The sequence below is a fragment of the Medicago truncatula genome, chromosome 1 (assembly GCF_003473485.1).
Source record: "Medicago truncatula cultivar Jemalong A17 chromosome 1, MtrunA17r5.0-ANR, whole genome shotgun sequence".
NCBI lineage: Eukaryota > Viridiplantae > Streptophyta > Magnoliopsida > Fabales > Fabaceae > Medicago > Medicago truncatula.
In genome coordinates, this window is record NC_053042.1 from 1,233,673 (window position 1) to 1,256,582 (window position 22,910).

The window sequence follows — 22,910 nt, forward strand, 5'->3', positions numbered from 1 at the left end:
CAAAAATATTACCAAACCCACACTTCAAAATCACTTCCAACGTGCATCACCACCAAACCCATTCATTTCCATGTGACAATGCAAAAAACCAAGCAACCTTCCATTATCAACATTAAAAAACACAACCTCAAAATCCAAAACATCTTCAACCTCAACACCACCATAATGAATCCACCACCAACAACAACAACCTTAATCCTCACCATTCTGTTATTCATCAATACAACAACATCATCAAAGTCAAACCAATGTGGTCCCACAACAAACCGGGACCCACAAAACATCCAACATAACAAAATCACCGTACTTATTAACGGTTTCTCCGAATCACGAATCTCCATCCTCCAATCAAACGCCGCCACGTACGCACTCTCTCCCTTAGTATCCTCCGTTCTCGTCCTCTGGGGAAACCCTACTACCCCTCCACGTGTCATTACCGAATTGGCTCAAAACCTTTCCTCATTTTCTGATACAATTTTTCTTCATAGAAACCCTTCTAGTAGTTTAAACGATCGTTTTCTTCCACGTTTGAACGACATAAAGACTGATGCAGTTTTGGTTTGTGATGATGATGTTGAAGTTGATGCTGAATCGTTTGAGTTTGCGTTTCGGGTTTGGGGAGTGAACCGGGAGAGGATTGTTGGGTTTTTTGCTAGGTCGCATGATGTTGATTTGAACCGGAAGGAGTGGGTTTATACGGTTCACCCGGACCGGTTTTCTATTGTGCTTACTAAGTTTATGCTGCTCAAAAGTGACTACTTGTTCAGGTACCGGTTCTTTTTTAGCTTTTTCAATTTTGAGTTTTTACCACTTTTTAAATTAAATGTAATTAATTAGTGTGTATGGTTGGTATAAAAAATTTACACATGCACTCGAATTTTTGATGCACTATACGTGAATATTAGTATCAAATAATTTATATGTCCAAAATTGTTTTAGACCATTTATCCACTATCATTAAACTCATTCAGATATAGCTGCGAGGGTGGACATCACATGGCCGAAATGAGGAAGATTGTTGATTCAGTTCGAAATTGTGAAGATATACTCATGAACTTTGTAGTGGCTGATGCAACCAATGTGGGACCCATTTTGGTCGGTGCAAAAAGAGTGAGGGACTATGGTGATGCAAGGAACGATGAAGGAAAGGTTAGCTCAGGGTTGAGTGGAAGGAAAGGGGAGCATAGAAAAAATAGAGGGTGGTGTATAACTGAATTTCATAGGATTTTGGGAAGAATGCCTTTGAGGTATAGTTATGGTAAGGTTGTTGATTCCATTGGTGAACAAGGATTGTGTCGCAAAGGTGGTAGATTGGTGTTTTGTGATCAATGAAAGAAACTGCGTGGCTCAAAAATAAATAAAATTTGTTACAATTTGCGTGTAATATTATTACATAATTTTAGTCCATGAAATATGTATCATGAAACCATTAAGTTTACTCCCTCATTTTGTACATAGATTATGTACATATAACAAATTTATATATGTACACTTTTCTCATTCTCCTCAAAAGAGCATCCTAGTTTTACAAGACTTGTCAACAAAAATAGGTAGTTCATAAGGCTTTAAATTTAGTTGCTCAAACATTCTTCCGAAACCATGTAAGAGGTTGTTGTTGGGATATTTTCACATACCAAAATCATGGATTCAATTTTTTTTTTTTTTAAGAAGCTAAACTAGCCCACCCAAATTGATACCGGAAAAAATCGAACTTGAGACCTCAAGGAGGAGCACCAGACCAACCTAAGTGGGTTATCATGGATACAAAATTATTGCATATCATAAAAATATATTAAATGTGTACCTTGTATGAATCAAATGATCTATTTGATGTAATTGAGCATTCTTGATAGAAGAGAGAAGTTAAGGTTGAGATCTCTTCTCTCCCTTATGTGTTTGGTCTAGTTTCAGGAAGGGAGAGAAGAACTCTCAATCCTAACTTCTCTCATGACTTTATCAAAATTGTTTAATTACATCATAAGGATTATATGATTTAGGTACAATTTTACTCTCATGATATATCATAACTTTATATCTGTGATTCTGGTCGATCTTTGTTAAAATATTCCAAACAGTTGTGGAGAGAATTGAAAATGAAAGAACAGCACAAATCACTATTGCTTCCGAGGAACGAGTCAAATGGGAATCAAATTAATCCACACCGACCATATAGAGAAGCATAATAATATTAACAACATCCTAGTATCCTACTAATGGTAGACAATTCTATTTTATACAAAATATTTATTTTGGTCACAAGTATTTTTGTTTGAACTGCAAAATGTATTCTGATTAATAGAATGAGATAAGTACAATTAGTACTACTACTCACCAAACAGGGAGAAGTACTAGGGTATTCAACCCAACAAACTACAAAAACTAGCTCCTAAAAAGATGTATCAACCATAACAAAGAGATCTGCTAGACTTATAAAGTTACAAATTCCAGTATCTGTATCTGACAGAATCTATCTTAGTATAACGGTAAAGGAAAAAATAACATAAGTATGAATCAAATGAAACCTTAAATAGAATCCATCGAGGAGACAACTTTACTTTTGATGCTGCAACAGCTACATTGCAGCTACGTTTTTAGTTAACCTAAGAAACACAAGTACATGCGTTAGATTTGGGAGAATAAATAAAGGACACAAGGTAGGTTTTATTTTATATGTTGCTCTATTTTCTGGTTTTTTTATTTTTTATTTTTTGGATCGAACAAGGTTTCTATTTGCATTTCTCTTTTGTGTTTGTGACTTAGATATTAATTTTTAAAATGCACTTTGATATATTATTTGAAGAGAATGATTTTGTTAGATTGTATGTGTAAAACTATTGTTTATATGACTTTTAAGTTAGATATTATGAAAGTTTTTCATAGAAAAAAGTTAAATTTCTTTAATAATCAGACGGTATCTGATCAAACGATAATGTAAGAAAAAAAATATTATTGTCAATGTAAATGAATTAAATATTTTATTAAAGTGTTCTTATTTTTATACAGAAATTTTTTTATGTAAGTTTCCTTTCAATAAAAGAAGATTTGTGTAAGTTATTTTTAGAGTTTAAAGTTTAGGGTTCTAGGATTGAAATATACTCAATTCTCATTGCGCCTACATAGAAGTTGTAAAAATATATTTCTAAAACACGAATATAGTGTTTTAGGAAAAAGGTAAAATTGTTTTAGTATGCTTAACACTATCCAAAATATGGTCCTCTATCACAACACTATGCTTAACTAACTAACTCCATCACATTAGTCTTTCTTTATCTATAAGTATCACCACAACATTGACATGTCCGTTTGTCCATTTTTCACAAATGAGGATCACAAAAGATTCTATATCATAGCAAAAGTTAAGTTGTAGCCAGAACTCTATCATTTTGTATTATTATTATTTTAATTTGAATTTGATTTAGAATTAGTCTAGATTGATTCAAGGATTAGACTACATTTGATTTAAAATTTAAATAAGTAGTATATAAAATTTGAAAAGTTTAACTATCTGCGCTTGAATAGTTCAACTATTTGAGTGATGAGATAAAGTTTATGTAAGATTCAAGGATTAGATTAAATTTGATTCAATATAGGATACTAGACTTTTTTCAATTTGGGGTTGGATAGTTTAACTATTTGAACGAGAGATAAAGAGTTAGATGTCTTAAAATTAAGTTCAAACAAAAATTATATAACAACTAATTACTAACTTTTTCAATTTAGACACTTAATACTCCCTCCGTCCCTTAATACTTGACCTACTTGACCATTTCACACAGATTAAGAAAAGTGTAGAGATGAAAGAAAGATAATGATATTTTTACTGAATTGCCCTTGTCATTATTTTGAAACTTTTTCACTTTTAAGTAATGATTACTTTCCTTGTTCCTCTACAAACTTTAACATAGGGGACCCCAAAAAGTATTTATAAGGGTAAATCTGTCAAATTCTGCTTAGAAATCTGAGAAGGTCAAGTATTATAAGACAAATATTTTTTTCAAATAGGTCAAATATTGAAGGACGGAGGGAGTAAGTTCCAACAAAAACTAATGAAACTATTAGGCCAACTCAATAAATCATCATCCTTACCCAAAATATACAAGAAAGAAGATTTACACGTAACATGATCTGTTCTATATCTAACCATCACTTTCCTTGATCCCTACCATCATTTTCATTGCTCCCTACAACTTGGCTTTCCATGTTTCCACGGAAAGTAAAATGAACCAAATATCCAAAATTAATTAAAGATGGCTCAAACCTCATCTCTCTACCTCGACACTCTCAATCTTAACAATGGAATGCAGAGCATCTTAGATGGTCAATTTTTATGGAATTTATTTTGGGTTTCATGCACCGTTAAATAATTGTCTCATAATCATACTAATGAAACTCATACCCATTTTTCTTTTGTTGGTGAACTCATACCCGTTTTTATGGAGTACAACTTTTTTTTATTTTTTGAGTGAATGGAGTACAACTTTTAGATAACTCAAATTATCATATTTTTATATTTTTAATCAATCTTATTCTATTACACCGTATCTTATTTATAATACTTCAATAATTTTTATGATATCCATTTTGCCACATTATGGTAGCTGAAAAATTAAGATACAAATTCATCAACGTATGATACCTCTATGACACTTTCATCGAAGATGCTTTTACAACACACTCTTTTAACGTTAAACACATTCTCGTCGCATTTTTATTGGATATATCATTATCTTGGTCAACAATTTCTAAATATAAAATAAGGCATATTTATTCCACAACACAATAATTGATCTATTAGACCCTTCCAAAAAAAATTGACGTATTAGTAAAAAAAAATTATCTCAAAATATCACTCAAATTTCAAGGATAGCACGATAGAAAGTTAGAGGAATTTTCTCTTAAAAATAAACTTAGAAAATGATACTTACATTAATACTATATAAAAAACATTACGTTCAGATATCACATATTTTGCATACGTCAAATGACCTTTTAACATCTTAATCATTTCCTTTAAAAAAAACATCTTTTAGTGTCTCTATTTAATTTCGCACAATGATATATTAAATTTTTATAAAAATAACACTCCTACGAATAATTGCTAACAAATTTAATCCTAATCATCCAATATGAAACACTCTCCTCCTAGTAGTATGCAAGTGAAATCCAATTTTGGAACAAGTTTTGCACGCAACTCAATCCTCTTCTCTGACTTTATCCATATCCTATGCAACAACCTAGTCATCGTTTTCATCATCAATCATTATTTCTCTTGCTACCATCATTCTCAAATTTAGAAAATAATTAACAAGCTAATAATATGCTTAACCATCAATTATAACTATAAATATTAATTTAGTTTATCTTCTAATCTTCAACACTAGACCAAGAAACAAAACATTAGTATATAACACTCTCATTCTTCTGTTTCTTCTATTGATTGAATAGAAAAACACATCAACATGAGAATTGATCAAGAAAGTGGTGCTGTTTCATCTTCTAGAAAACATCTTGTTTTTGCTTATTACATTACTGGTCATGGTTTTGGACATGCCACTCGTGTCACTGAGGTAAAAACAAAAATCTTCTCAATTCATCTCAATTTTTGGTTTTTCATTCTTTTTAGCTAAATGGGTCATTGGATCAATAACAAAAATTTGAATTTTGATTTTGGGTTATTGTTTTTGGCCAATCCAATTCATAAAAGAGGAAAATTTTGATTTGAAGGGATCATTTTGTTATGATTAGATGTTATTGAAATTTTGAATTGGAATGAATGTGTAGGTGGCAAGGCATTTGATCGATGCAGGACATGATGTGCATTTGGTAACTGGTGCTCCTGATTTTGTTTTCACATCTGAAATTAAGTCTCCTAGATTATTCATTCGCAAGGTGAGTTTGTGTTTTCATTCATTCATTCATTTGTATTTTTTAATCTTTTAAAGGATATACAGTAATGTGAATTTTTAATATAAAGTTTCATTCTAATAGCTTTGAATCACGGAAACCGGACATGATACTGACACAAACATGTTGACATCAATGATAATTTGAGAAAATGGCATAATGTGTCTAGGTCGTGTTGGAAACATATACGTGTCCGACACCAGGACACACCTAATCCGAGAAGTGTTCGTGCTTTGTAGGTTCATAGTATAATCAAATTATTACTATTGAATATATTTTTGATAAGGAAAAAGTATTGGCTAAAGAGTATTAGTCAAATCTCAGTCATTTGATTAATCTAATGGCTAATGGCTCTCTTGGTCATTATATTACTCTAACGACTGAGATTTTCTGAAGAGGATCCAAGTCCATCGTCTCCATTATGCTGCTGCAGAGTGCAACAGCTTGGAAAAAATAGAGAAAGAGAGAAAACATAATAGGTGCTCTTAGCTGGGGGTATGTTCATAGCTATGAGAAAGAGTGAGAAAAAAATGAGCGAGAGAGGGAGAGAATTCATTAGATGGATAAGGGATGTAAAGAGACTTGCCGGAGAGGGTCTCCGTCCTTAAAGCTTATCCTCGTAGAATTGTGGTTTGTTGCTTGTTCAGTGAGTTTGATTTTAACTGTTTGTGGGAATTAGTATGGATTCCGCTTGAGTAGAAGCAAGACGGAGTATATGGAATGTAACTTCAGCGGAAGGAGAAGTAGGTCTACCTTGGAGGTGAAAGTTGGAGATCATATCATACCCCAAGTTACACAGTTTAAATATCTTGGGTCTTTCGTACAAAATGATGGAGAAATAAAAGCAGATGTAAGCCATCGTATTCAAGCTGGGTGGTTGAAATGAAGAAGAGCCTGAGGTGTTTTGTGCGATAAGAAAGTACCACTTAAGTTGAAAGGAAAGTTCTATCGGACAGCAGTTCGACCGGCGTTGTTGTATGGTACGGAGTGTTGGGCGGTTAAGAGTCAACATGAGAATCAAGTAAGTGTAGCAGAGATGAGGATGTTGCGTTGGATGAGTGGTAAGACTAGACAGGATAGGATTAGGAATGACACCATTAGAGAGAGAGTGGGGGTAGCACCTATAGTAGAAAAGTTGGTAGAAAATAGGCTTAGATGGTTTGGGCATGTAGAGAGAAGACCCGTAGATGCCGTGGTAAGAAGAGTAGATCAAATGGAGGAGAGTCAAGTTAAAAGAGGTAGAGGAAGACCTAGGAAAACTATTAGAGAAACCATTAGAAAGGATTTAGAGGTCAATGAGTTGGATCCAAATTTGGTGTATGATAGAACACTATGGCGTCATTTGATCCATGTAGCCGACCCCACTTAGTGGGATAAGGCTTGGTTGTTGTTGTTGTGGGAATTAGTATTCTCAGACTTTCACTTCAGTGTAGTTTGAGTGTAATGCTTTATTTTACTTAATAAAGAGACTGTTTTTGAGGCACTTATTTGTACAAAATAGGTGCTTTTGGACTGTGGAGCTGTTCAGGCAGATGCTTTGACCGTTGATCGCCTTGCTTCATTGGAGAAGGTAATTTGAAACGTCATTGCGAATTTGATTGTTCATAGCTGTAATGCTTTGAAATAGTTTTATTCAACAATTTTTCTCTGTGTTGCTGATCCCTTGCTTTGTATTTGGCTGTGGTAGTATTCTGAAACAGCAGTGAAGCCCCGAGCTCAAATCTTGACATCAGAAACCGAATGGCTGAACTCAATCAAAGCAGACTTAGTGGTATGTGAAATATCCCTTGTTGATTTGAAATAGAAACAATAAGAGAAACTGATAATTATAATTAATAAATAAGATTGTTTGAGTGGATGCAAGTCAAATTGAATTTGAAGGGAAACTATCATATGACTAAGGACCCTCAAGCAGAAAAAAAAAATGATATTGTGATTTTAATTTCTGCTTAGAGTAACTTTGAATTGATTTGAGAAAACAGGTCTCCGATGTTGTTCCGGTTGCGTGTCGTGCGGCAGCAGATGCTGGCATTCGCTCTGTCTGTGTGACAAATTTCAGGTAACTCATGTAACTATCATTTTTCCTTCTTAGTGTTATTTCTCCTTGGTTACTTAAAATTAATTTGCATGGTAAAACCAATATAGAAAGGAAGTATATACACTAGTATTTTGCAATGATGTTATTATGATAGAAGTATACACTCTTCATTTTTTTCTTTCTTTATGTGTGTGTCCGTTTCTTTGTGAAGTGTCTGTAATACCCTCATTGCATATCTTTGTTTTTTCAGTTGGGACTTCATCTATGCAGAGTATGTCATGGCTGCTGGACTTCATCATCGTTCAATAGTTTGGCAGGTGACAATAATCTTAATATGAAGTTGTCTTGTCCATTGTTTGTTCTTTTGAGAGAAATGTTAAAATTTGCTTTGTTCATCTTATATCAAATACTATTTTGTTGTTCTAATCATATGAATGAGACGTGAATCAAATAGCATAGTTTGTGCTCTCTTGATAATCCTCGGTCTTTTGTGTGTTGGTTGGCTTATTGCTGAAGCCAGTCATTTCTTTTGAGTGAGAGTTTCATTATTGTTTGTGTTGATATTTGTTTATAGATAAATTATCATGTTTAGAAGTAATTATGCTCAGCATTTAGCCTTGTATATAACTTGTGACAAATATCAATATTTTACACTGATGCAGATAGCTGAGGACTATTCCCATTGCGAGTTCCTTATTCGCCTCCCGGGATATTGCCCAAGTATGTCAATGTTTACATAACTTCATGTTCATAACCTAGCTTTATTTATGCCGACCTTAATTAATGATTAACTTGAATTGCGGCATCTCTGATATTTGCAGTGCCTGCTTTTCGCGATGTTATTGATGTCCCTTTGGTGGTGAGGAGGCTACACAAATCTGCAAAAGAGGTACTACCTCCCAAACCAGAATGGATCTATTTCATAGTGTGATTTAACTCCTAATCTACATGCTTGAAATTTCGCTTGTTGAAGGTAAGGAAGGAACTTAACGTACCAGATGGTGTAAAGCTTGTTATTCTCAACTTTGGTGGTCAGGTGATTGCCTAGATCCCCTCTTTTAAAAGCAGAACTTTATAATAGTTTTTTTTTTAAAAGGACTTTATAATAGTTTTTACATTCATGGATGATAAAAAATTCTTCTACTTGATATCTCATCCCTTCTTATTGTTGTATTACTCGTGCACTTAAACTCTAGAATCAGTGTTGTCAGTCGTGGATCGCAAAAAGTTAGCAGTTTGTTCAAACTCTGCTATGCAACAGTGTTACAGCCTGCTAAAGTCACTATTTGACAAAATTTTGAACTAAATAATATATTACAGAACAATAACCATTTGATCAAATTATTCTATGTTACAGCGCCACTGTAGCCGCTATTTAACAACAGTCTTGAGTGCTGCAATTTTGCAACAGTGTGTTTTCTTCATTTTAATCTCAGATTGGTGCCATGTTTTGGTTTTTACTTCAAGGTTCTCATAAGTCCATTTGGTGTTTTGGCAATCTTAATTACTAGTGTGGTGGGAATGAAAAGTACTTCAACAAAATAATGGCTACATTGTATTCATATACTCTCCGACACATTATTTTAATTGCGATTACGGGGATTTAAAATTGCACCATTCAAGATTTACCCAAACCAATTGTTGGTATAATCAACTCATGTGAGTTATGCGCTATGGACTGGTCCGGACTCTGGACAAACTTATGGCATCATCCCATGAGTTGGTCTTGCATGCTTTAGATCTTCATATCCTGTATGATCTGCAGTGCTCATATTCATGTATCATTGTATTTACCGTCTTTGTTGTTCTTAGAAATCGTGGTTGGGCCCAACACAACCCCACAAAACCGGCTTGTAAGGTAAGGGGTGTCTCTCTTTATAAACTCTTATCAAGAGTCCTATGTTTTAAATGTGGGACTCGTGGTTTTCCCAATAGTGGTCACATCATAAGAATTTGTTAGAGTCTTAAGTTATAAGAAAGATATTTGATAGGATTGTTATTGCCAACACTACTTTGTTGTAAATCTTTAGTCATTTATAACCTGATACTTTCAATTTTATCTCCAATATGTTGTTCTGTCTCTGATTACTCGTCTTATCTCCAGCCCTCAGGATGGAAGATAAAAGAAGATTTCTTACCTCCTGGTTGGTTGTGCCTGGTACTTCTTCCACCATTGTTTGTATCATTGTTTCGTTAAAATGCTATTCATTTATTTTGATCATAATATATTTGGTCATATCTAATTCTATCTTTCATGATCAAGGTTTGTGGTGCTTCCGACAACGCGGACCTTCCGCCAAATTTTAGAAAACTTGCCAAAGACGCATATACGCCCGACATTATTGCAGCATGTGACTGTATGCTTGGTTAGTATGAAACTTGCATAATTGCAAATATGAATTAAGTGTAGCAGTATATATAATTTGCAATTTTTATTATTTTAGGAAAAATTGGATATGGTACCGTTAGTGAAGCCTTGGCATACAAGTGTCCCTTTGTCTTTGTACGCAGAGATTATTTCAATGAAGAACCTTTTTTGAGAAATATGCTTGAGGTACTCTATTGACATTTTCTGTATAAGTTTTGCTCTCCTCTTCAATGTTTTTTTTAATTGTCTAAGGTCTTACAAGATAGTAACCATCATTCGTTTTTTATTTTAGTATTCTCAATGTGGTGTCGAAATGATCAGGAGAGATTTAATCACCGGTCACTGGAGACCTTATCTTGAACGTGCGATAAGTTTGAAACCCTGCTATGATACAGGCATCAATGGTGGTGAGGTATCATCTTTTTTAGCACTTATCACATTACCTCTATTTTGTTATTTGAACTGAAATATTAAAGTGTTTATCTTTTGTTTTCTGGATAGTAAACATCTATGCATAAAAAGCTATTGTGTGTTCATATTCTTCTATGGTTGTTCCTTTCCCCACCTTACGATCAGCGTTTTACGTGTCAACTTTGAAGCTTCTATTTATTTCCAAAAGAGTTGATAAATTGGTTCATAAAACATTTTGAAAATGCAGGTGGCAGCTCACATCCTTCAGGAGACAGCTTTTGGAAAAAATTATGCATCGGATAAGGTAAAGGCCCTGTGATTGCTATCTAGTTGCAGTGTTAGTTTTTGTTAATTTTGTCATCGATTCGTTTTCCTGAAAATATTGCAAAAGTGTTGAAACTTTTATTTTCATTTCAAATTTTACTTGACGGCGTTTAGCTTAGTGGAGCGAGAAGATTGCGTGATGCAATAGTTCTTGGTTATCAACTCCAAAGGGCCCCTGGCCGAGATATTGCTATCCCAGAATGGTACGCTTCCGCCGAAGACCAACAACCTGGTTCACCTGTGAATTCTGGAGGCTATGCATTTCATTCGTGAGTGTCAATTTTTTTTTTTTCTGCGTATAATTTTCTTGGTTGTTCCTTAATAGGAAGTATAACTGTCATTTTTTTCCCCGTTATATTATTTTTCTAGGGGCATTGAAGATTTTGACATTCTTCATGGAGATGTTCAAGGTCTTCCAGATACTGTGGCATTCTTACAGAGCTTATCCGAGTTGGTTGTGAAGCATACAAAGAGAGAGCGCAAGGCTGCAGCTAATCTCTTCAATTGGGAGGTTTTAATCATTTCATCTCAAAATCAAAATTTATAAATTTCTTTTCTCTGAACTTGCATCTTTTAATGGGAACAAGATACCCTAATAAAGATGAAAATACCGAAGAAAATGTGTTATTAATATTGACTTGTTTTGTCTCTTCATTACATAATCTATTAACTTCAAATACTGACTCTTGGTAAAATTGTGACAGGAAGAAATTTTTGTTACGAGAGCTCCTGGAAGGTTAGATGTAATGGGCGGCATTGCTGATTATTCTGGTAGTCTTGTCCTGCAGGTTGGATTTTCTGTCCTCTTATGATTTTGATTTTCATTGCATTTGATTCCATACAGTTTCAACGGTCATCTTTTTCATGTAGTTTGACATTTATGATAATAACTATAGACTCATGCTGTAGAATTTAGTCAACAACTCACTTTTTTTTCACTCTTTTGCAGATGCCAATTAGAGAAGCTTGTCATGTTGCTTTGCAAAGAGTCCATCCGAGTAAACATAGACTGTGGAAACATGCCGAGGCCAGACAGAATGACAAAGGAGGGCCTCACACTGCTGTCTTGCAAATTGTATGTTTGAGAACGTATAAAATTTCCACATACTACTCTCAAATCAACTAACATTAACAACTATTAATTGGAGTTCATTCATATAACTATGAGGCATGACAAATGAATAATCTTGATAAATAAGATTGCACATTGATTGGACACCGTCATCACTTTATGAAGATGATAATGACTTTTCATAATGTTCATTTTGACTTAATCTGGATCATGTCAGGTATCATACGGCTCAGAATTAGGCAATCGTGCCCCGACTTTTGACATGGATTTGTCTGATTTTATGGATGGAGGCAAGCCAATCTCATATGAGAAAGCAAGAAAATACTTTGCTCAAGATCCAGCCCAAAAGTCGGTAACACCAATGCATCACTTTATATGCATAAGCCATTTTCTCACACATTCCATTATGCTAATATGACTATCGACTAACTGTCGCAGGTGGGCAGCATATGTTGCTGGGGCAATTTTGGTCTTAATGACCGAATTGGATGTGAAATTTGAGGATAGTATCAGCATGCTTGTATCATCTGCGGTCCCAGAAGGGAAAGGTGTATCATCTTCTGCATCTGTCGAGGTCGCTAGTATGTCTGCTATTGCAGCTTCTCACGGTAATAACACTTAATTTTAATAATAATTTACGATGACCTAACCATTTATTTTTGGAAACTTAATTGTTCTCATGGATTAAAATGGATATTCAGCGTGACACATTTGTTTAAAAGTATTTGACGTCTCTCTATTTTATAAAAAATAGTACAATTTATTTTATCTTTGATTCAGAATGTTATGTATACTTAAACATTAATAGATCTATTTTTCTTCCAATAAAAATGTTGATTATGTTAATTTCTCTTTGTAACTCAGGATTGAATATCGGCTCAAGGGATCTGGCTTTGCTATGCCAGAAGGTTAGACTCTATTCAATGTTGTGATCAACGTGAAATCCCTGTGTTATTTGTAGCATGCATTATCACTTGATTTAGTTTCACTCATTCTCTTACAATTTCCATCAGGTGGAAAATCACATTGTAGGAGCTCCATGTGGTGTTATGGACCAGATGGCTTCAGCATGTGGTGAAGCCAACAAACTTCTTGCTATGATTTGCCAGGTTTGCATCATTACAAGCTACAAAAATCAACGCTCTCTTATTATTTTAGACTTCAGACTCAATAGGGTACTGCTTGTTATCGATACAGCCTGCAGAGATCGTTGGCCTCGTTGAAATTCCCAACCATATCCGGGTTTGGGGAATTGATTCCGGAATAAGACACAGGTTGGCTTTCTATTATATATATATATATCTTTGTCTGCATTACGGGCGTTAACAGTTGTTTTGTCAAAAAAGTTCTTACCTATTTTATTACAGAGAGATAAATTAGTGAGATGAGATGATATACATTTAAGGGTATCATTGGAAAAAGACAATTGATTTCAACAAAAACAATTTTTTATTTTCTTTTCTTGGTATATGTAAATAGTTTTAAAACAACTCGTAAGAAAGAACATGAGTAGTATAGAATTTAGTTTAGTAAGTTGTATTTGGAAGCAACGTGGTGTGGCCCTAAATGTTGTATATTTCAGTGTTGGAGGTGCAGATTATGGCTCTGTCCGAATTGGGACCTTTATGGGTATGAAGATGATAAAGTCAAAGGCTTCCACGGAATTGACTGAGATGAGTGCTGCAAATGGATTGAACTCCGATGAAGTAGAACAAGATGACATAGAACTACTTAAACAAGAAACCTCCTTAGATTACTTATGCAATTTAACACCTCACAGGTAAATCTTAATTTCTCCTTTATTTGGAAAAAAAGTTATCGTGATTGCCAACAATTTTTTATAAGATAATTTCGTCTTGTAATCTGTAAATTCAATTTCCATGTTTTACATTTTGATGTGATTATAGAACTCCTTCTAATTTTGGTTGGCAGATTTATGGCTCTTTACGCTAAGACACTTCCTGAAACCATTGATGGTGATAAATTTTTGAAGGAATATAAAGATCATAATGATCCTGTCACTGTTATTGATGAGAAGCGTACTTACGTAGTGAGAGCTCCCACATTACATCCTATCAATGAAAATTTCCGAGTCAAGGTTAGGACTTTATTCCAGAATTTAATCGGTTACAAGCAACTGATTGTTTGTTCTAACTGTTGCATCTTCTTACCTAATTCCTTTGCCATAATATGGTATGCAGACCTTCAAATCACTTCTGACATCGGCAAGTTCGACTGATCAACTTAACTCTTTAGGAGAATTGCTATATCAGGTACATGTACCACTTCAGTTGATCAATGCAATGTCTTAATTTCTTATACTCTTGCAAAATTTAAAATGAAAATCTGATACTAGAATTCAAGAATACAAAAAATGTAAAAGGAGAAAAATAATCAAAATATAAACTATCATTTGCAGTGCCACTACAGCTACAGTGCCTGTGGACTTGGCTCTGATGGAACAGATAGGCTTGTACACTTAGTACAAGAATTGCAGCATAGTGCAGCATCTAAAGCCGAAGGCGGTACATTATGCGGAGCCAAGATCACTGGTGGAGGTTCAGGTGGAACGGTTTGTGTAATCGGTCGAAATTGTCTCAAGAGCAGTGAACAAATTTTTCAGGTATTTTTTATTTTATTATGAATTTATCTTACTTTCATTATTATGAAATCCTTCATATCTCTTTCGGGCTAATTATTTTTTTAGTTTTCAATCTTGAATTTTATGCCTCATATAGTTCCTTTGTATGGACCTAAAGTTGCGTCTTTCTTGATGGCGTGATTTGTTTTCCACAAACATTGAAATGACGACTCTTTTCCATTATGTTCTTTAGAGTTTAAATATATTTTTGGTCCTGGCAGCAAATATACCACGTATTTTTGGTCTTTATTATTTTGTTTTAATCCATGTGAAATTTGATAATGTTGGAATTGGACACTAAAATATGTGTAATATTCATTTCAGCCCTTGTGTAGTTCATATGTGAGGAACTAAAATCAAAAGTTGTATATACTACTATTATACTGATCCATTCACATATTTTAGGGACTAAAACAAAACAATAGGGACTAAAAGTAATAAGTGATATATTTACAAGGATGAAAACAAATAGATTGTTTTAAAGGGATTTAAATCAAAAAGTAGTATATCTGCAGAGATCAAAAACATATTTAAACATTCTTTTTATTACATTCCATGTCCTTCTTTATTGAACATTCAAACAAAGTCTTGGTAAATGAGGCTTCATCGAATACTAGCATTTTAAACCCTGCAATAATTTTGTATTTCAGGTTCAGCAGAGGTACAAAAAAGCTACTGGTTACATGCCGTTTCTTTTTGAGGGCTCGTCACCTGGTGCAGGGAAGTTCGGCCACCTGAAAATTCGCCGGCGAGCTACCCCAAAAAAAATTGACAGCGTTGGGGATGTTAATGCAGTCTTGGCAGAGAAGAAAAGCTGATCATGGCTTATATTTAAGTATCTTACAATAATTTGTACAGTAGGGTAAATTTTTGAAGGACATTCATTTGTGATATTTTCAGTCATGGCCAGAATAGAAATTGGCTGGCTTGTTGGAATAAATGTAAACTGTGAAGCAAGGAACAAAGATTATGATGAAAGAAGCTGTTCATGGAAAAAATATTGGATAGTAATGATATCAATAATTATGAAGTATGACTTTGGTGTGAATTTGCAAATTGTACCTTCGTTCTTTGACCATTCATAGTATCTCTAAAAGATGAGAGGGACTTTGTTATGAAAGGTCAATGGTTAATCAATCAAATATGGTAGTAATTAGTACATTATTTACTACAACACAATCTTTAGTCCTTCATAATTTATTTGGTTTTTATGTCAATTTTCAATTTCAACGTCCCCTTATTATTGTACTAAAATTAGATATTGTATATTAAAAATTGTACATTTCACTTTTGAAAGAGTTAAAAGTTTGTCGTTTTTAAGACATAATTCGTTATGACAGACGTTAATATGACCCATTTAAATTGCATGAGATTTCATTAATTTTTTAAATTGTATTTATTAAACTATGTTTTGTTTTCCAAATAATTCAATGGCTATAATTTTACTATGTAAATAAGTGAAGAATCCAGAGTTTAAACTTCAACCCATAACATATTCCAATTCATTGTTTTTATGTTCACGGAAATAAAAACACCCATTAAAAAAGTTGAATGTCTTAAATAAAAACAAAAAATTTATTTGATTTTATAACTTGAAATTTGAACTTAAATCTAAAAAAATCCGATCTTTATGAAATTACCATGGATATCCGAATTTGCATGATGTGTGGAAGTCAGACTGCATCCATCATTTGTTTATATAGAGCAACCGACGTTAAATAATTTAACCACATCATGTGATGACCTCGTAGTTCCTCAAAATAATTATTGATTCATCGATCTATTGATTAAAAAATCTAAAAAATGTCGTAGGAGTTAGTAGGACATTGTATTACACAAAAAAAAAAAAAAGGAGATTATATAAAGAAACAAAAAAATGTATAAATTTTGTCTTAAAAAAGTAGTGTATTTAAAAAAAAAAGAAAAAAACCATTTTTCCAAATAATAAATCATGTGTGCATTTGATTTGTGAAACAAATATACTTAACATAACAATACAAGACAAAACCGTATCAAACAAACTGAAAGTTATCTTATAATTTAGCGATAGACAAAATTTCTTTCTGTTTTTGTCATGTCTCTTGTTTGCAGTTTGTTCTATCTCTGAAAGAAGTAACAGTTTTACATATCAAATACAATACAACTGAGGTTGTCGTGATATGTTTGTTTACTTTTAAACGGATAATTGCACCCTACTTTAAACTTGTAAAAACAATAAAAATGATGTACCGTAAATTGAACTCGTGAACCGCGTGTGTTAAGTAAAAAAAGAAAAACTTAACCTCGTGACCAGCGAGGAGTGATAAGAACAAATGCTTTCATTGTTTTTGTCCGACAACAAGAAAAAAAAAAATCTTTGTTTTATGAAATAAACAAAAGAAAAATGTTTCCATTTTGAGTCAACTATCAAACAAACACTCCACTTCCCACAACCTCTGTACCTAAGTATCTTATCTTTGTTTCATTCTTATTCACATCTAAACACAAGAAGAACAAGAAGAAGAAGAAGAAGCTACCAAAGAAGAGTGAAAAATGGAGTACACAAACAGTGATGATGCTACAAATGAAAAACTCATTGAAAATGGCAGCTCTTCATCATCTTCTCAACCCAGAAAGGGTGGTTTAAGAACCATGCCCTTTATCATAGGTACTGTACTCTTTCATTCTATCAAGATCCAACGCTTATGGTTGATTCATAGTAAAAAATATTAATTTTTTGTTTATTTATTTGATGACCCTTTGTTTTTTCAGTGAATGAGTGTCTTGAGAAAGTGGCAAGTTATGGAATAATGCCAAACATGATATTATACTTGAGGGATGATTATAACATGCCTATTGCTAAGGCTAGTTATGTTCTTTCTACTTGGTCTGCTATGTCCAATGTTTTGTCCATCTTTGGTGCTTTTCTCTCTGATTCTTACTTGGGTCGCTTCAATGTCATCACTATTGGCTCCTTTTCTAGCCTTCTTGTAAGTTTCTTACTTACTATCCCTTTTTTTTTTTTACTAAATCCAATTATTCCACCTTAGTCTTTCAAATTTTCAAATATTTGTCTGTCGTTGGAACGAGTTTGAGAAGGTGATACAAAATTCAAATCCTGGCTACTAACAACTAACACTTGTCTATGTTAAAGAGTTTTACATTGGATGAGATATGATCTGAGAATGTGTTTATAAGTGGTGGACAATCCTTAGCTTATAAGCTAATTTTTATAGGATGAGTTAGGTCTAATATAAAAACTTAGATGATATCAGAGCCTATCTAAGATCCGTTGGGCCACCAGCTATCCTTTGACGCTCTTCAGATGTCAAGTCTTGGGCGCAAATGGGGTGTATTAAAGATAAAAGTCCCACGTTTGAAGTTTCTAGATATAAAGACTAATATGGTCAATGTTTGAAGTTTTTAGAGACTAAAGTGTGGATTTTGGATTATGCACTAAATTTGTAGGTGGGGATGAATTTAGGCCTTTGGGAGTTTGATTCAAATTTGGGTGAATACATTAGTTTATAGAGTAAACCCCCCAAAATGTTCCGTGAAATTGCAGGAGCAAAGTTAATCCGGTCCCCAGAATAAACAAAATTTTATGGAAATATGGAATCGGAAATCATAGTTCATTTTAGTTGAGATGTTAGCAAACATTTCAAATCAGTTCTTAAAGTTGAATACTTTTTTTTAAATAAAAGATTATTACGAATGTCAAGTTATGAATACTTAAAAATCAATTAGTTTGCAAAAGATTATTATGAACGTCAAGTTAGTCATCGCAAGTGTTAGTCAAGATAAATGATTCTTTTGATGTTACTGTTATGATGCAATGATTCTGCTTTAACATTTCTTATATTCTACAGGGTTTAACCGTTTTGTGGTTAACTGCCATGATCCCGGTGCTAAAACCTACCTGTGCATCACTCTTTGAAATCTGTAATTCTGCTACTTCATCCCAACAAGCAGTTCTGTTCCTTTCCTTAGGATTAATTTCAATTGGAGCTGGTTGTGTTAGACCTTGTTCCATAGCCTTTGGAGCAGAGCAATTGACTATTAAGGGAAATTCTGGTGATGGGAATGGCAGGATCTTGGATAGTTACTTTAATTGGTATTATACCTCAATTTCAGTTTCAACCATTATCGCGTTGAGTGTGATTGCTTACATTCAAGAAAACCTTGGATGGAAAATTGGGTTTGGAGTACCTGCTGTGCTAATGCTCGTATCGGTCATCAGTTTCATTATTGGTTCACCGTTATATGTCAAAGTGAAGCCAAGTGAAAGCTTACTCACTAATTTTGCAAGAGTAGTTGTGGTGGCAACCAAGAACAGAAAACTTAGTCTTCCTGATCACGACTCTGATCGTTACTGTCAAGGTCATGATTCAAAGCTGAAGGTTCCTACCGATAGCCTTAGGTACTGATTATGCTTTTGCTCTCATGGATAAGTTATAAATATTGCACAAAGCGTCTAATTTCCTCGTAATTTATATTTTCAAGGTGTGAATTAACACGTTCTTCCTATGCAGGTTTTTGAACAAAGCTTGCGTAATAAGAAATCCTGAGACAGATCTTAATCGAGATGGGTCAATTTCAAATCCGTGGAACCTATGCACAATAGAACAGGTGGAGTCACTGAAGTCTTTGCTCAGAGTCATTCCTATGTGGTCAACGGGAATCTTTATGATGGCGACTCAGAGTTCATTTTCTACTCTTCAAGCCAAAACTTTGAACCGAACGTTATTCGGCAATTTCAATTTTCCTGCAGGATCGTTCAATCTTATCTTGATATTCACCTTAACAATAGTAATTCCTTTATATGACCGTGTAGGAGTACCTCTACTAGCTAAATACGCAGGCCGGCCTAGAGGATTCAGTTTTAAAGTCCGCATCGGGATAGGAATGCTGTTTGCAATTGTAGCTAAAGCAGTAGCAGCTATTGTTGAAACGGTGAGACGAAATGCAGCGATTGAACAAGGGTTTGAGGACCAACCTAATGCTGAAATTAACATGTCGGCTTTATGGCTTGCTCCAGAGTTTATTTTGTTTGGATTCGCCGAAGCTTTCACACCAGTTGGACTGGTTGAGTTTTTCTACTGTTTTTTCCCTAAGAGTATGTCTAGTTTTGCAATGGCTATGTTCACATTGGGACTAGCTTGTTCTGACGTAGTTTCAGGTGTGCTTGTGAGCATTGTGGACACGGTCACTAGTATTGGAGGGAATGAGAGCTGGTTATCGACTAACATCAATAGGGGACATTTGAATTACTACTACGGGCTACTCACTTTCTTAGGCATTCTTAACTACTTCTATTATCTTGTTATTTGTTGGGCTTATGGACCCATACAGGGAGAGAAACATGAAGATTCGGCCAGAAAGAAAGACGATAAATTTGGTTACAGGGAGTTGCCTACTTCATAGATTAGTTTTTTAGTATATTATAAAGTTTCTAAAACTGTAGTAGTGTATTTCAAATATGTGTTTTTTTTGTGCATGTAAAACTAATATGTTTAGGTCATCGAGAGAAGAACAATGGAAAAGAGAAATACATGTATTTCACTGTTCTATTTACAAAATAATTAGAAATGATTTTGATCAAGCACATTACAAGTTAGTTTCATTTTAACATCTCCCTTAAACTCAAATAGTTGTTGATGCAACTGTTTTGAGTTCGGAAACTGAGGTACAAAATATTGTCCGATGATGTGCCTAGGTGTAGCAGTCAGCTGGCTTGTCATGCGTATGCACAACGAATGAAATGGCATTCAATTGCTCATGGAAAAGGTCATTGTGTGATCTTTGGATTACACATCTGTTTTTGCAGTTTTAATGGAGGATGTTGAGTAAAGCCTTAAGTCTTCCAAACAACTTCTTGTCATTAGGATGTACATTTCCCGAAACTGAAAGTACCTTCCTCACTTCATTGGCAAGTTCTATCACCATGTCATCCTCATGTCCTGCACATGAAATCTCTCAACTCATTAGCATACATGTATACAAGGAAGCTAGTTCCTGCATTTTTAAATGCAGAAGCAAGATTTATATCGTAAAAGTGCTTATATATAAGTTATTTCTATAATAGGAGATAAAAAAAGTCAATATTTTCATATTAGCTACAAGCTGTTTTCATACACTACCCTGAAGAACTTGTGGAAAGAAACTGAAAACAGCTTATGAAAGTTGTTTCCATAAGCTCTTCCAAACAGGCTCATAAGTGCGTATGTCAATAAAAAAAACACAGAAAAACCAATCCAAACAGGCTCTAAATGCTACAAGATAAAGAACTTACCAATATCATACATAGCCTTTTCTAGAAGGAAAATGTAGTCTCTATTGTTTCCACAAGGGCCACAAGCAGTAGCTATTTGCCTGAATGGATGGATAAGTGTAAATTAGAGGAGAGGAAACAAAACTAAAGATAAAACTAATGTACAATAACATACCTAGCCATATCTTCTAATGGAGCTGGTCCTAAGTAGTATTTGTTTTTTTTGTCATTAGTAGATGTGAATCTGCATATATTCAAATGAGTTCTATGTTAGGATTTGAGTGATCTTATAACTTATAACATTTAACTAATACAAAGTTAGAGAGTAACACAAGTCACTGATAACTTACACAACTACTCCTTTGAAAGCAGGTTTCAATGAATCTCCTTTCTGAAGAAAACAAGGATAGAAAATTAGCAGGAATAAAAATTTAGAAGTAAATTAAGATATAAACTTGATGTATTACAATCATACCTTGTAGAAGTTTACAAGAGTCTTCTTATCATATTCACATTCTCGCCGCTCCAAATACTACACGAAAAAGAAAAGCGAAAAAGTTAACTCAAAGAAACAGAAAAATAAATTGAACCGTGTTTTAACACCACACCATAATAGATTTATAATAGACTATGATATTATCTTAAAAATCGAGTAATTACCTCACTCGATATCAAAAGGTTCTTTATAGGGCAAGGTTTATCCACCATTTATAATCAATATTTTAGTCATATCAATGCTACCATAAACTTTTTATTGGCACAACTAATGTAAACATAATAATGGAAAAAGATTAGTCATGGAAACTGTCTTAGATGTAAATAGTTACCTGCATAACCATTTTTTCTTTTTTAGGGTCTCCACGAACACAAAATGCAGCACCCCACTGGAAAAATACACATAGTATTACAATTTAAAAAAGCATATAAGGAAAGGTAAAAATACAAGACATGGTAATGCACTGCCAAAACTAACAATGGATAGTCAATTTGTTTTATCAATCATTGGTTACATTGTTGTCTGTTGATGATATGTGTGACATGTAAATAACCAAAATTACCTTGTAAAACCAAACCAGGAATGGTAATAATTGTAATTATAATAAATAAATAAAAACTTACACAAATTGCTCCTTTTTTATGTTCCAACGTGCATGTTCTAGCAGGATACTCAGGTGTTCCTCGATGATCAAAACATGCTATAGAATAAAGTTAATATTATAAGGGAAACTAGTTAATACCAATCTAGAGTTTAATTAGTATGAATTGTCAGTGTAAAGTTATTTTACACATGCATCATTTTACACATGCATCTAATGATGTATTATCACATCAATTAATAAATATGAGAATTTAAATATTTTTATAACATCATTTTTTTTTTAAATGATGTTATAACATATCATGGAAAGAATATGTAAAATAACTTTACTATAGTACATACTAATTAAACTCTTCTAAGAATGGTGAAAAAAATATTCAAATTGAATGACTGTATTATTACCTAAATAAAAAACACGTCGATAGTCTTTAATAAAACCAACAACTTTCTCATCATATTCAAATCCTGGGTTCCACACCAATGAACCATAGCCAAATACCCAAAACACCATGATACTATTGTATGCACCTTATAAACAACCTTCAATAAATAAATTCATCACAAATGTTATTTGAACATAAATTTGTGACACATAAATTGGATAAGTTTAAATCATAGTCATAAACAAGAATGAAAAAAAGCAAATTGGCATTGATCACGTTATATAAAAAAATACTATAACAATGAAGAAAATTCATGCTCTTACAAATTGAAGGAAGCAAATTAAGCTCTTAATTTCCAAACTTGTTACAAATCGTGGAGATTCAAACTATATCATACTTATATACTAGTGATAAACGAAT

General features: G+C 33.6%; 4 protein-coding genes across 4 annotated transcripts; 3 read left to right on the top strand and 1 right to left on the bottom strand.

The window, feature by feature from the left end:
* The first annotated feature begins 25 nt into the window (after positions 1-25).
* Positions 26-1,397, top strand: LOC11423179 (glycosyltransferase family protein 64 C3). Its single transcript, XM_003588566.4, has 2 exons — positions 26-767; positions 972-1,397. Exons 1-2 carry the CDS (start codon positions 79-81, stop codon positions 1,330-1,332), a joined length of 1,050 nt encoding a protein of 349 aa, XP_003588614.2. The 5' UTR covers positions 26-78; the 3' UTR covers positions 1,333-1,397.
* Positions 1,398-5,459: 4,062 nt separating this feature from the next.
* On the top strand, positions 5,460-15,806 carry LOC11425676 (L-arabinokinase). Its single transcript, XM_003588567.4, has 28 exons — positions 5,460-5,567; positions 5,782-5,889; positions 7,406-7,474; positions 7,592-7,675; positions 7,887-7,963; positions 8,193-8,259; positions 8,605-8,662; positions 8,764-8,831; positions 8,916-8,978; positions 10,047-10,100; positions 10,206-10,308; positions 10,387-10,496; positions 10,603-10,722; positions 10,969-11,025; positions 11,160-11,314; positions 11,415-11,556; positions 11,750-11,833; positions 11,995-12,120; positions 12,335-12,465; positions 12,556-12,725; positions 12,982-13,025; positions 13,131-13,226; positions 13,315-13,391; positions 13,700-13,897; positions 14,050-14,215; positions 14,319-14,390; positions 14,537-14,740; positions 15,409-15,806. The coding sequence occupies exons 1-28, from the start codon at positions 5,460-5,462 to the stop codon at positions 15,574-15,576; spliced, it is 2,979 nt and encodes a 992-aa protein (XP_003588615.1). The 3' UTR covers positions 15,577-15,806.
* A 1,313-nt stretch (positions 15,807-17,119) lies between these two features.
* On the top strand, positions 17,120-20,342 carry LOC11423180 (protein NRT1/ PTR FAMILY 1.2). Its single transcript, XM_003588568.4, has 4 exons — positions 17,120-17,405; positions 17,510-17,727; positions 18,607-19,157; positions 19,270-20,342. The coding sequence occupies exons 1-4, from the start codon at positions 17,291-17,293 to the stop codon at positions 20,159-20,161; spliced, it is 1,776 nt and encodes a 591-aa protein (XP_003588616.1). The 5' UTR covers positions 17,120-17,290; the 3' UTR covers positions 20,162-20,342.
* A 151-nt stretch (positions 20,343-20,493) lies between these two features.
* LOC11432265 (gamma-glutamylcyclotransferase 2-2) lies at positions 20,494-22,618 on the bottom strand. Its single transcript, XM_003588569.3, has 8 exons — positions 22,510-22,618; positions 22,128-22,204; positions 21,836-21,892; positions 21,484-21,540; positions 21,359-21,399; positions 21,184-21,252; positions 21,030-21,109; positions 20,494-20,697 (listed from the first exon to the last, which is right to left on the bottom strand). The coding sequence occupies exons 1-8, from the start codon at positions 22,616-22,618 to the stop codon at positions 20,567-20,569; spliced, it is 621 nt and encodes a 206-aa protein (XP_003588617.1). The 3' UTR covers positions 20,494-20,566.
* Positions 22,619-22,910: the final 292 nt, after the last annotated feature.

Excerpts from the sequence above, each read along its gene's own strand:
- LOC11423180 (XM_003588568.4), top strand. The coding sequence starts at position 17,291 with ATGGAGTACACAAACAGTGATGATGCTACAAATGAAAAACTCATTGAA. Across the intron at positions 17,728-18,606 it reads GCTCCTTTTCTAGCCTTCTT|GGTTTAACCGTTTTGTGGTT; the intron begins GTAAGTTTCTTA and ends TATATTCTACAG. Across the intron at positions 19,158-19,269 it reads GTTCCTACCGATAGCCTTAG|GTTTTTGAACAAAGCTTGCG; the intron begins GTACTGATTATG and ends CTTCCTATGCAG.
- LOC11423179 (XM_003588566.4), top strand. The coding sequence starts at position 79 with ATGCAAAAAACCAAGCAACCTTCCATTATCAACATTAAAAAACACAAC. Across the intron at positions 768-971 it reads AAAAGTGACTACTTGTTCAG|ATATAGCTGCGAGGGTGGAC; the intron begins GTACCGGTTCTT and ends AAACTCATTCAG.
- LOC11432265 (XM_003588569.3), bottom strand. The coding sequence starts at position 22,618 with ATGGTGTTTTGGGTATTTGGCTATGGTTCATTGGTGTGGAACCCAGGA. Across the intron at positions 21,400-21,483 it reads CTCTTGTAAACTTCTACAAG|AAAGGAGATTCATTGAAACC; the intron begins GTATGATTGTAA and ends TGTTTTCTTCAG. Across the intron at positions 21,253-21,358 it reads GCTTTCAAAGGAGTAGTTGT|ATTCACATCTACTAATGACA; the intron begins GTAAGTTATCAG and ends GAATATATGCAG.
- LOC11425676 (XM_003588567.4), top strand. The coding sequence starts at position 5,460 with ATGAGAATTGATCAAGAAAGTGGTGCTGTTTCATCTTCTAGAAAACAT. Across the intron at positions 8,832-8,915 it reads TACACAAATCTGCAAAAGAG|GTAAGGAAGGAACTTAACGT; the intron begins GTACTACCTCCC and ends CGCTTGTTGAAG. Across the intron at positions 13,227-13,314 it reads TTCTTGCTATGATTTGCCAG|CCTGCAGAGATCGTTGGCCT; the intron begins GTTTGCATCATT and ends TTATCGATACAG.